Source organism: Gadus chalcogrammus, chromosome 20 (assembly GCF_026213295.1).
Source record: "Gadus chalcogrammus isolate NIFS_2021 chromosome 20, NIFS_Gcha_1.0, whole genome shotgun sequence".
NCBI lineage: Eukaryota > Metazoa > Chordata > Actinopteri > Gadiformes > Gadidae > Gadus > Gadus chalcogrammus.
The window spans coordinates 13245299-13258823 of record NC_079431.1 but is presented as its reverse complement, the minus strand read 5'-3'; the positions used below and the strand labels follow the sequence as shown (position 1 = coordinate 13258823).

General features: G+C 43.9%; 2 protein-coding genes across 2 annotated transcripts in view; one reads left to right on the top strand and one right to left on the bottom strand.

Moving 5' to 3' along the window:
- Positions 1 to 305: 305 nt before the first annotated feature.
- Positions 306 to 9206, bottom strand: mfsd9 (major facilitator superfamily domain containing 9). The gene is made up of 6 exons (XM_056580454.1): positions 8619 to 9206; positions 7742 to 7829; positions 7381 to 7424; positions 3752 to 3881; positions 3149 to 3358; positions 306 to 2716 (listed from the first exon to the last, which is right to left on the bottom strand). Exons 1-6 carry the CDS (start codon positions 8787 to 8789, stop codon positions 1836 to 1838), a joined length of 1524 nt encoding a protein of 507 aa, XP_056436429.1. The 5' UTR covers positions 8790 to 9206; the 3' UTR covers positions 306 to 1835.
- Positions 9207 to 10268: 1062 nt separating this feature from the next.
- tmem182a (transmembrane protein 182a) overlaps positions 10269 to 13525 on the top strand; it is a 5410-nt gene continuing 2153 nt past the window's right edge. The window contains exons 1-3 of the mRNA XM_056579930.1: positions 10269 to 10696; positions 12655 to 12787; positions 13106 to 13204. Of these exons, the coding sequence (XP_056435905.1) occupies positions 10538 to 10696; positions 12655 to 12787; positions 13106 to 13204 (391 nt within the window). The 5' untranslated portion in view covers positions 10269 to 10537. The remainder of the gene's footprint in view (positions 10697 to 12654; positions 12788 to 13105; positions 13205 to 13525) is intronic.

Here is a 13525-nt window from a genome sequence, read left to right as displayed (position 1 = left end):
CTAGATGTTTTATTTTGTGCCTTGTCGCCAAATTTATTATGTTTTATCTATGGACACGGTTGAACAGTCATCCTTGTAGCCCTCATGCAACAACTCGGGCTACATATGTTTGTCCACAAGATGGCGCTCTAGTTATGCTATTGTATTAAGGGCTCTCCAAGTACCTAAATTATAAAAGCAATAAATGTTTTAATAGACTGCATATGGGCATACATTTTATTTTTTACTTGTTTGTATTCATTTATGCCTATCGATTTCTAATACTTCTGGTATTACTATTGGTTTTGGTGTCTCATAACTCCTGTGGTTCTTGTGGTCATGTTATATTCTACTTTATTTGGGATGTCCCAGAAATCCATCGGGGAATGTGTGCACTTGTAATGTAATTGGAGGACCCATCACCACCCATAGTCTCTCTTTGGTTCCCTAATGCTTAATAGACTATGCTCCTATCAACACAAATACCTTGGGACAAGAGACTCAAAAAATAGAAAAAGGTTTTATTCACTGTGGTCCATTAAAATAATCTGGATATACATTATTTATTTAAGGTGACCCTTAAATACATCTTCACAGCTCTTTTGTCTCTATAAATCAGTTACATTTTATAGTAACTAAGGAGTGAAATTACCAAACGAGCAACAAAAACCCTTTAAAGTTTCCACTTAAGCCTCACCCAAGATAAATAATTGTCTAATTCAGCAGTCTGTTAACAAATGTAAATAAATTCAACATGAAATAGGGTACAGTAAATGTTTGTAGGCTATATAACAAACCAGACTAAAATCTCACCATAAAAACACCTTCAGTAGTATATTGAACAAAGTATGTGTGTGTTTGTTGAGGTAGATTGGAGTTGTATGACCAACCTGCAACTCAAAAACTACCTTCAGAAAAGTCTCTCAAAAATCATGCTAAAAGAGTTTTTCATTGGAAAGTTTGGAAAGGGTCCCTCTCCTCTTCCTCTTTCAGGATATTAAGTACAGTATATCATGCTTTCTGGGGTTTGTACTGCTGGGATTTGTAGTTAAAGTAGTCTTCTGACTTACCTATGAATAAAACATACCACTTAATTATCAATCAGCCCAGTGTCGATTAGACTGAGCTAGCCCTTGACCGAGTTTGCAAAAACCCATGAAAGCAGATGAGATTGGCTAACTTTCTCAGTGAAACTACGGTATTTTGATTTACTTTTTGATTTACTGTTTATATTGAGAAAACAGTCATGGTGGACTTTACCCTCATGTCACTGAAGAAGCTACAGAATCTCATACGCTTCCATTGATTTTTGCTGACTCGGTCAAATGCTCCAGCGCTGGGCTAATTTGAGATAAAAACATTCAATGGTAAATGCTCTAATTTTATGGGTATGTGGACAATAACTTTATTTTATAAAAAGTATTCCTTTAAACAAGTATTTTTGGGATATGTAGTGGTAGGAATGGGAAGTGGTTTGGATGTATAGTGGTTAAGCTATCAAATAAGGCAACAGATGGAGTTGCTGTCCTCTAGGTCAATAATTTTACAAGACCATACCTCTTCTAAAAAGAAACGCCGTCCTGAATGTTCAAGTGTTGCCCTAAAATGCTAATTATAACCATCTACCTTTTGGAGGTAAGAATGGCATAGGCACAGTTCGTTGATCTACTGCTCATGTCTGCCACCGGCACCCTATAAAAAGAAATAAAAAATGTCTTTGGTGAATGACCGACATGTAGAGACTCATGCCATTCGTTCTCACACTCACACACATTCTCTCTCTCTCTCTCTCTCTCTCTCTCTCTCTGTGTCTCTCTCCCACTCCGTCTGTCTCTCCCACTCTGTCTCTGTGTATCTCAGAGTTTGGCCGTCTTGGTCTTCCCTCTGCCACTCCACTTGGGGATCCGGAACATGAGCAGAATGGCGGCCGACAACGCCAGCAGCACCCCCAGGCTGGGCGGTCCGCAGGGGCTGACCTCCTGGGCCAGTCCGGAGAGGAGTGGGGCCAGGATGCGACCGACGGCCGTGACCGACTGCCCGGCCCCGATCAGGGTCCCGCTGGCCTGGAGGCCCCCCCTCTGCAGCTCCAGGTCCGTGATGCAGGTGCGCCCGATGGTGGTGGAGATGGCAAAGAAGGTGGAGCTGACCACCACCTGACCCACACTGGGCGCGGCGGCGTACAGGAAGATGAGGCCGCACGTGAGCACGGTGGAGTGCAGCAGCAGCGCCGGCATGTCCTTGCCGTAGAGCGCGGTGACGGGCCCCACCAGGCAGCCGGCCAGCGCGCCCAGCGTGCTGCTGTAGCTGATCAGGTAGCCCGTCACCTTGGGCTTGATGGAGAAGCGCTCCTCCATGGCCAGGGTGAAGTTGCTGTAGTACAGCATGATGCCGATGGCCATGAGCAGGCGCACCAGGAACAGGTCCCACATGTCGGACGTGGCCACCAGCCGGATCCTGGAGACCACCGAGGCCAGCTGCCTCCAGGCGGGCTGCAGCAGGGACACGTGCCTCCACCGGGTGAGGGCGGAGGGCGGCTTGCCTGGGGTCGGGGAGGCACCGGGCTCCGGGAGCTCCTCTTTGGGCATGGAGTGGTGGTTGTTCCCCTGGGAGGAGCCGTTCTGGTAGGCCCCGTTCTTGGTGGCGTTGTGGTCAGGACAGATCTCGCAGATGTGGCTGTTGGAGTTGGCGTCGGTCCTCTTGACGAGCGCCTCACTCCAGGGCAGCATCCACACCAGCCCTGGAGCACACAACTCGTTCATTACACGTCAGGGTTCATGTTCAGTGACATAAACTTCAGAATATGAATGGCTGGTTCAATAGATCAAATGTATTTTTTTAATTTTATATGTGATGGTTTTCTACTTCTTTTATTCCCAGATAAGTAAACGGACCATCATGTCAAAAGGTTACATAGATAGCCCTATGCGTGTTGGGAAGTGGATGTTTTAAAAGTGGAGCCGTCTCCCTCGCCTTTATCTAATGCAAAACGGTACCATTCCATACGCGTTTTGGTCGGCAACGTGCACGTCTGCTTGGCGGAACAGTTGGTCCATTTGCATGTGATTTGCTTTCTCCATTGGATTGATTCAGATAGGGATCGTCGTCAGAGAGCGGTATATATAGACTGCACTGTACACACAACCACCACCTTTATCATCATCCTCCTTACCTGCGTTGAGGAGGAAGATGGCGGCACAGGTGAATGAGGACGTGTAGAAGCCCCCCTCGTGTTCGGCCAGGTAGCCCCCTACCACCGGGCCGAGGATGAAGCCCACACTGGACGCTGCGTTAAAGTGTCCCATCACCAGGGGCCGTTCTGTCTCCGACACCAGGTCCGACAGCAGGGCTCTGCAGATGGACAGCGAGTGCTTGAACAGCCCTGAGTGGACAAAGGGTGCATGGCACATTCTTGCAGTTAATAACGCAACTCCTTGTCTGCACAACTAACAGATTCCCTCTATTAGCCTTGGTTTGGGGTCAGACCAAGGAAATAAAATCAGACATATCTTCAATACAAAATTGTATGGTTTATGCACAATGTTAGCCTAGGTAACTGCATTAAAGGTTGTTACGAAAATCGATAGAGAAGGCATTTGGGTAAAAATGAATGAAATTATAATTTATTATTATACAGGAATATATATGGGAAAGTATTAAAGGTCACAAAGTTACAATTTAAAACGGGCCTGACTCAGTATAATGCTGGTGGGCTGGTGGGCGGGTACAGTGAGAGATGTCCTTGTCGTACCTGGGCCCCTACTCCCCTACTCACCCACGGGTATCCGAGCGATGACGAACAGCGTGATGCTGGAGGAGAGCCCCAGCAACCCATAGCCCAGAGAGCTGAGCAGCAGGCAGGTCAGCAGAGAGTAGCGCCTCCCCACCACGTCGCTCCAGCCACCCTGCCACACACACACACACACAAAATCTCATAAACAACCATGTTCCTCTACATGTGCTGTACATTATATTCACAGGATTTATAAAGGCTTTATATGTTAAATGAATATTGAAAGTTCAGGAATTAACTGCTTGATCTGTGCATATTAGAGCAGGGAGGATTGTATTTTATATGTCAAATATATGTTTCATTTAGGAAGCCGGAGTTTAGATATTGATAATACAAAGATGTCTAGCGTATCCTAAATACTTGAATGCATCAGTCATAACATCATATAAGTCGTAGTAAAAAGGAGAGAGATTGACTTGGTTATTATTATGAATCAGTTATTTTTTTTAAAACGGTGCTGCGCCTTCTAGGTGAACCAGATGTCCTAAATGTAACTGTAAACGGCTAACACAACCACTGAGTCAACAGCTACAGAACCGGCGATAGGCAGATCTTATCGGGGGACTTATGACAAACAAAAATTATACACTAATCGTGTGAAGTGTTTGATCGTCGGTTGCCTTTGGCATAGCTAGCAGTACTGCCTAATTTATACAACGATTACATCGCTTTTAACCTGTAATTAAACTATTTGCATGTTCAAACCCCACAGGGCTGACCACCAGGAATGCAAGATCAGGTGTGGTTAACAACGTATGCTAATCAAATGTCAAATCCTGAAATGTGAGTGAACCCGGGCACCGCTGTTACTCCATATACGAGGTGGGATGGGAAGGGCCCAATGGCTACCAGAAAACCGCCTAGAACAGGCGATGGAGCGTCATCCTCGTAACTGTTTCACCAAAGCTATCCTGCCCTGACGTCTAAATCCCCCCACACACACACACATGAGCTTTTTGATGGAGATCCTAGTCAAACATCAGAACAGATTTGGACTACAATGCCCATGCCCAGCCTTCAAATGGGGAATTGGTTTCCATCAATATAAAATAAATCAATACAGAGCCATCAGGTTGAGCATAGACCCAGAGAGGTTTAAGTGGTCGGCACGGGAGTGTAGACGTCACCGCTGCAAGTTTTCTCAACGTGTTCCTATGGAGCTCTTGGGTTTTCATCTTGACGCTGTGCTCAGAGTTCAAACCATGTAAAATTTGGCGGGATGAGGCTGACCTTTCGAAGCTTATCAGAAGGCAGCTTTGTTTGAAGTTTAAAACCAACAGAAATCATAACACCACTGGCTTACTTAGTTTCTTAACCTAAATACATGCTTCCATTCATATGCCATCAAAGGGGGAAATATGGTCAGCATACTAGCGTCTTTATGTTATATGTGTGAATATATGTGTGAATGCGCAAAATGGCCAAATTGGTGGGGACTGGGTGAATTGAGATTGGGCCTAAGACTGCTAGCGTTGGCCATGCTTTGCTATACATATGGACCTGCTGCCGGTAAAAACACATGAATATTTAAACGAAGAATGAAACATGAGCAGGTTGGATGACCCGTCTTCAGAGACATAAAGAAGGTGGGGGGAACTGACAATAAGTAACCTGACAAAATAGTTTAGAAGACAGCCCTCCTGAAAGGATATGCTTCGGCAAGATGCATTTTTGCTCAAATGTAAAGCCACTTTGGTGAATCAGTACATTGTTTCTGTTTACAATACAGATTTCACCTTGTTAGGGGAACGGGTGACATCTGAGCTTAGGTCTGATTGTTCTGGTTCTCAGCTCAAATGGTTTTTAATATTAGTTCTATCCTTTTGATGATAAGCGGACGGCCATTGTGAATACATAGTATCTACCTGGCTGCATTTAGAAGCTGTGAGGCCCTACAATAGTAAACAACTGTTTTATTTTCGTAGTTTGCATTGAGCAACACCTTCTTGACTTGAGTTTTGTGTGGCAACAAAGCAAACCTCAATAGTTTTTATTGCAACCTGTGACAAAGAGCGTGCTTCCTTGTGCAGTATCGGTTATGAGATCAAGGTAAACTATCGTATAAAATCCCTGAGAACCAGCTTCTCTAACGGCACCCTGCATGGAAATGTATGCATCTTCACAGCCAAGATGAAAACCCTGGCTCCTTAACCCTCTATCAGGCCTCTCTACGACTGCTTATGTCTCTCTGGTGGACCACACCCAGAAGTAGAGGGTTTAACTAGATGCAGTGTATTACCAATCAGTCTCACACACTTTGAGCTCCTGACTCTGTTGCTAGTGGGAGAATCAAGGGAAAGGTGTAAGAACTGGTCCGCCTAATGCATAATGTATTATCACTTAATTCAAAAATAATACCAGCTTTGTCAAAAAGCTTTGATTAATTTGGATATGTCATCCGCCTTTCGTCACATATGAAAGGTATGTAAAATTAGATAGCCCAGGGGATGGCCTGAGGGCTGCCAGCTGCTAACTGAATGGAATGAATGGACAAACAGACGCTAGAGATTCACCCAACGGCTTCCTCTCGCTGCTACAGTTTGGAATCCCAGTGTGTCCCCAGGATCCAATCAGGGAATGCGATCGACCAATAACTTCCCCACATCATCCACACTAACTCCCCACTCAGTGGGACCCTCCATCTAACCATATTAGGAAAGGACATCTAGAACTACAGGGCAGGACTACTGCAGGGCAGAGAAGACACTCAAATTGAGTTTCTTCCACAACAACCAATCCTTTATGAAGTGTGATCCATACAGGGACAGCAGAATCATACAACGGCATACTAACAAAAGGAGACAAATTAAGAAATGACTTCATGAAAGCAACAGCTTTGACATAACGTGTAGACAAAATGTGTGCTCTTTCTCCTTTGGTATTTTCATGTGGTCTGTCCAATGGATATAAATATAAAAGATCAGGTCACTAAACACAATTCTATCGATTACACATTTCTTTAAAAAAATCTCTGTCTGTCTCTTTGTGTGTCTCTGCGGTAACACCTGGTCATGTTCAATATTATACCAAGACTTGACAAACCCACGCACACACAAAAAACTGCCGGTGTAATAGAATTAGAACCAATCGAATTTGCAGTGCTCTGGGTGTAGCCATTGGAGATCTCCTTATAGAGAACTGGCTGTTCTCACCAATTCTTTCTCCCCATTCCCCTACGGGAACCACAGATGACTCCTTATTTCTCTAATTTGTTGCATGACCCAAAGATTTAAGACAATTAGAGCAGCCCTGGGAGGAGTGCAGAGACTTTGGTTGCTGCGAGAATCCGCATTCAGTTGGTCATTGTTTGGTAGTATTATCAAGACCATTTTAAAAGGGCTGTTCCAGACACTCTTTCTTTTAGACCACTCGACAATGTGATTGTATTGCCCCTCGGTTCAAGCCATGGGGTACCACTTGAGCCTAATCTCACAAAAGTTATTTAAAATACGAGAAGCAGTGTGTTATTTAGCACTATTTAATTACATGACAGCTAAATAAACCTGAAAGGACTTAAAGCTTAGAAACATTTAATTGAATACAAATAAAGAGAAATGTATCAAGCTTAATGATTTGGGAGCTTTCAATATTCATACTTAGTAAATACTTACGACTATAGTACTGGAGAAGAGCTGCAGGATCCCATAGGTTGAACCTGAAACAAAACTATTAGTTTTACATTGCAGCAAATAATCCAACATATCTCTCAAATAAAGTGTTACAAATTATAACCACAGTTTCAACTATTCCTGAGTCCTTCTAACATGTATGTTGTAACCTGAAGTATAATCTAAAAAAAAAAATCCAACGTGAAAAGTAAGAGGTCAAGATCAAAACAGTATCTTTTTCTATTCATACGTCTGTGTGGTTGCGGCCTTGATGGCAGCCATGTATGCAAGGTGTGAACCAACATGGCTGGCCTGTTGTCCCCACCCTCAAACTACTAAGGCGCAAGCAGTGTCTGGTACCTACCTACGATGCCCGCCACCGTGGGACTGGCTCCAAGGTGCTTCACATGGTGGCTCAGAAGAGGAATGATCATACTCACTCCAAAGAGATCCTGCACATCAAACGGGGTCAAAGAGGAGTGAGGGATACGTTACGACAGGTTCTTCCTCAATAAACTTTACGTATCCTTGTGTCAACATAACAATACTCATGGCGGCGACTAATTGCTGTTCAGGTACAAGGAAAGAAGGCACTCATTCAACATTTGGCCGGGTTAGATTCACTCAACCTAACCCTAACTGCATATCTGCATTCTTCAGTTATAACACTCAGGTTGTAATGATCCTGCTTTATGTTAATTGATCAGCATGACCCTAGGTTCCTATAATTGCTTTCTGACTAAGTTACTATTCCATGAGTACCAATAGCTCAGAATACGAGAATAGAAGCTCTCTTCATCACTAAATGCCAAGTGTGATGCAAAACATTTTGATAGTAGTACTTATGTAAAGCAATAATTACAATTATTCTTATATTGTAACAATTTCGCCTTTCCGACAAATGAAATCCTCGTGTTTAACTCATATAATGGTTCGTGTTGTCCTTGTTTATAAATGTCCTTACACATGTTAAGGATCCAAGAGCATCTGAAAGACAGACAGTCACCCTTTCAACACGTTTATTTGACAGGGGTGATGCGTTTGAAGATGCAGCAATCAACCCACTTCAATGTGTCTACAAAACCTGTCCACGCATTGGAATCAAGTCAATTACAGCAATATTAAGTTCAATGGTGGGATGGTCAAAATCACTACATTATTTATTTTTTAATTGACATAAAATCATGACTTTTTAAAGCACAAACACAGACATGCAACATATACAACATTGTTTTACTTACCATGAAACCAACCACATAGATACATTTTATAATCCGCGACTGTCTTCTTGGTTTCTGTAACAATGTGTTACATTTTGTGTGATTCATTCTCCTGCAAGTAAAGCTCCTGGTATCCAATACGGAAGCGGCTATATGTAGAAGCACAGTCCCACTATCCGGGTGATCGTCCATAACAACATTGCTAGGTTTAGGCTATGGCCGCACTGATAAGGGGTGGTTTAATCACTATTGGGTTTCTTATTTGCGAATAAAAGAATAAAAACTATCCCAAGTGTTTTTATCTACGGTTAGATCAAGCTTACAAAGATATATCCTGAATGAATACAGCGATAGCTTGTAAGTAGATACATTACTGTTTGCTTCCGTGTGGCGGAACCCTCTCAGTCATCACATTTGGTATCGTCCGATTACGTCAGGAGGCTTGCTCAATTTTGCATGCTGCTTCTCATAATGCATCCAAGGCTGCTTCCCATATTAAATAGGGCTTCCTTTGTAACAATATAATATACCTCAATACACCATGCATTTACCACTTGTATATGTCCCTGAAAATATGTTTATTAAATCCCGGGTTCTCTATGCAAAGCATAGAGAACCCGGGATAGCAAAGCATCTGTATTGGTTGAAATTTTCGTCACTTGTGCCCCACCTTCTGGACTGGTAAGGCACATCACCACGTGTCTGATGTGGACTCCAGAGATCAGTGACGCTTTGTAAATCTAGTACGATCATGTATCTATATTGTAACTATCAGAAAACCGGAAAAGGTTTTTCTATCTGTATTCTATCATAAATATATGTATAAATACAAACATTTATTATGTCCAATCTATTAAAATGTCATATGTCAAGATCTGTCTTATTTTGATCTATGTATGTCTGCTGAGCATTTATGTTTTTTCAATAAATATGTACATTTTAACTTTATTTATATGCTCACACACACACACACACACACGCACGCACACACACACACACACACACACACACACACACACACACACACACACACACACACACACACACACACACACACACACACACACACACACACACACACACACACACACACACACACACACACACACACAGACACTAATAATAATATTTATATCAATAACAGCTAAAAGTACTAGTTGTAGTAGGCCTAGGATTCACAGCACAGCCTTTAAAGGTGTGTATTAATCAGAGCAGCGGCTTGATGTCATGGGACGGTGTTTTGTTGTGGAGTCAGGTAACAGCTGAGAGCCACATTGACATGCATGCGTGAGAGGCTCCGTTCTAAAGCTCCAGCAGCCTACTACTAAATACAGACACTGCCAAGGGAAATGGCAGTCTGTCTGGTCTTATAATGTGTGTGTGTTCTCAAGAAAGGGTGATATAGGAATAGCTTCCCTATTACTTCAGCCAGTGTACCCCTGAACCCCCTCCTCCAACATTCCCATGTGCTTCATTGGGGGGGGTCCAGTTGCCAGCGGTTATTTTCGTGTTGATCTGCACGTTCCTTACGTTCTCCTACTGATCCCTCACACCCCAGCCCACCCTTGGTCTAAACCCCACCCTGCCACCACGTACACGCCCAGCCCCGAGGGACCGCTCTGTCAAGACCACCAGCAGTCACTTTGGATCAAACCCCCAAAATAACCTGGGACAGGGGGAGGGAGGGCTCGATGCAGTGAGGGTCCAAGGGGGTCATGTGCACAGACTTGCTCTGCCAAACCCATTCACGGACTATAGTGGAGGCAACATACAAGTTCCAGGAACAACCCAGGTGCACAGAGAGAGACACATCGCACCACTTTGGACTTACTGTATTATACAAGGAGGACAGGGGACAAGAGAGCCCGCCGAGCTTGTGATTGTTCACAGCAGCTGCTTTCCAGCCGTGCCATAAGGTGGCCCTTCAGCCCTCCTGCACCATGAAGTTGAGCGTGGCCCTGTTCTTTGCAGGGATCTTTGGGGCGCTGGCCACTCTATGCGTCCTCCTCTCGTTTGGAACAGATTACTGGCTCCTGGCCTCTGAGCAATGCTTGCCAGTGCCCACTGCGTCATTCGGGCCCAGGGAAGTGGCAATTGAGGTGAGCATAACAACATAGATCTGTACTGTTAGTGCCATGAATCTGGTCGTGTTTGATTCTTGGTTGGTTCATTCTACAATGGACCTTGAAGGGAGGCCTACACATGAGTATGAAATTATACTTGGTGATAATATTGTTCAATGTCAATTTGTTTTTAAATAATTGACATGATTATTTGTGCATTCATTGTGTTAAAAAATATTTTTTTGTAATATTTGTTTAAATAATTTTTGCATCCCCACAGTAATCAATTAATAAAATAAAATGCAATCAGACAGCAAAATAAATCTGCTATTTGTTTCAAAGTCCCGTAATTAGACATCCCATAAGCCATCCAATCATTTCATTCTGACCGAATGAAATTATCGACTGACAGGTCAATAGACCTGTCAGTCTACCAACTACTCATCTACCTGCACACATTCTGCCCGCGCACCCATTGTGCGGGGGTCAACCACAATGCTAGGCAGACTTATTTCTGAAGCTCGCAAGCTAGTCATGTGTTGGGGGGGGGGGGGGGGGGGGGGGGGCTGAAGGGAGGAGTGGGATGTCTTGTTTGGATAATTTAAACTGTACCGTATTCTTACTGGTTTCTCTAAATTGCCCCCCGCAGATTTAAGCAGTCGCACACAACACAATCCAAACAACCTTCGAGGCATAAACGGCCGAGCAGACAGGCATCTCCTGGCAGCTCCCCTTTGCCTGTAACAGGACACTGTTCTGCTGTAGTGGTTGTGCAGCTATGCAGAGGATAGAGGCATAATATATGCCCAGTGATTGAATCACCAAGTATCACTACTACTTCAATAGCAGTGATACTTTGTGGTTCATCAAATATCGCCTGCTACAGCAATACTAGCTTCTCGTAACATGCTGCAGGTTGGGAGCGGTCATTCAGATCTGATATCAGATCAGCACTATTAAATTGATTTGTAATGTAGTCTGAACACACTGAAGGAGTGGCTGCACTATATTTACCTTTCAAAACAAGATGACATATGCTTAATGTTAGTTATAAACAGGGCTGTAAAAACAAGTTATAGGGGATAGGAAGATGAATTAGAAGTTTGCAAACAGATGCAAGACCGTTCTATTATTCTGTTATGATTTAAATATTTGAATAAACAGCTTTTAATGCATTGTTGAAAACTAGCAGGATTAAGGATTTTAGGTGATTTTTAAATTTTTAATAGTAACCTCATGATCCATTTGGATAGCCACATTTTGGCATAATTGGACATTTCCTGAATAAGGACTTATTTGGCCAGCACGCTGGCTGACAACTGACTTACATTGGGTCAGAGGTGGTCCTTTCACCCGCCTCTTGACCTCCAGTTAAATCTGCTGTGTGGCGGGGGTGTGACTGTGGCAACTTGCTGTACAAATGTTTTGATGAACTTTATTTGTTAAATAGAAGTCTGTCCTACTGTTCTGGCAGCTTTAACCCCATCCTCCTTTATAGGACTGTTTGTGTGTGTGTGTGTGTGTGTGTGTGTGTGTGTGTGTGTGTGTGTGTGTGTGTGTGTGTGTGTGTGTGTGTGTGTGTGTGTGTGTGTGTGTGTGTGTGTGTGTGTGTGTGTGTGTGTGTGTCTGTGTGTGTGTGTGTGTGTGTGTGTGCGTGCGTGTGTGTGTGTGTGTGTGTGTGTATGTGTGTGTGTGTGTGTGTGTGTGTGTGTGTGTGTGCGTGTTGGAGAGAAAGTGAGAGAGAGAGAGAACAACAACAGAAGCTAAAAGACAGTTAGGTCTAAACTACGATAATTAGTCAACTTACCGAGGCTCTCAGGTAAAACCCCTGGTGCTCGACCTTTGACCCCGGCCTTTCGCCCAACCACCGGCTGCCTTCATCGTGCTCATTTCAATAGCATGACGACCTTGCATTGCTCTGAGATAGTTCCCGGTATATACACAACAATTGTATTGCCCCATCGTATTATAATTATAGGCCCCTCCTTTAACAGCAAGGAGATTTGGTGTTCGATGGCGGGGCCAAGGGGGACTCAACCACCTACTACCACGAGGGCTTTTTCTGGAAGTGTGACTGCGTCGAACAAGGCGCAGACGACACTCACCTGATGTGGAAACTGTGGCTCAGTGAGTTTGCCAGATCGTTAGTGTGTTGCTAATGTTGTCATTTTGCTAGCTCACCAAATCAGAGAAAGATCACTGCAAGAATCCTAACCCCTTCATGTGCTTTCACATAGCAGGTTTCTGTGTGGGTCGGGGGAGGTCAAAGTGGGCCAGAAGAGAGGATGTATAGAATAAAAGGCTCATTCATGACTCACACTTTGTACTTCACAAACATTATTGTACTGAATTGCTTGAAAGCAAATAACTCTGGATGGTTTGATTTACAATCCAAGCTGCTGTCATAACGGTGTGATCATTTTCCTTTCTTTTCTATCAATCCAGCAAATCAGCCACAATCCAAAATATGTGTCCATGCCTACTTGTTCCCATTCCCTATGGACCAAGGCGCACACAATGCCACTAGCTATGACTCTGCTATAAGTAAGTCAAGTAGATCTGTGTGTGTGTTTGTGTGTGTGTGTGTGTGTGTGTGTGTGTGTGTGTGTGTGTGTGTGTGTGTGTGTGTGTGTGTGTGTGTGTGTGTGTGTGTGTGTGTGTGTGTGTGTGTGCGTGCGTGCGTGCCTGCGTGCGTGCGTGCGTGCGTGCGTGCGTGCGTGCGTGCGTGCGTGTGTGCGTGCGTGCGTATGTGTGTGTGTGTGTGTGCGTGTGTGTTTGTGCGTGTGTGTGTGTGTGTGTGTTTGAGAGTCTATCTGTGTGTGTTTGTGTTTGTTCTGTTACCTGCTTGTATACGCTAACTACCTC

Coding starts and splice junctions, on each gene's coding strand:
- mfsd9 (XM_056580454.1), bottom strand. CDS start 8,789: ATGGACGATCACCCGGATAGTGGGACTGTGCTTCTACATATAGCCGCT. Junction 7,425..7,741: donor CACGGTGGCGGGCATCGTAG/GTAGGTACCAGA, acceptor GTTTTGTTTCAG/GTTCAACCTATGGGATCCTG. Junction 3,882..7,380: donor TCTTCTCCAGTACTATAGTC/GTAAGTATTTAC, acceptor TGTGTGTGGCAG/GGTGGCTGGAGCGACGTGGT.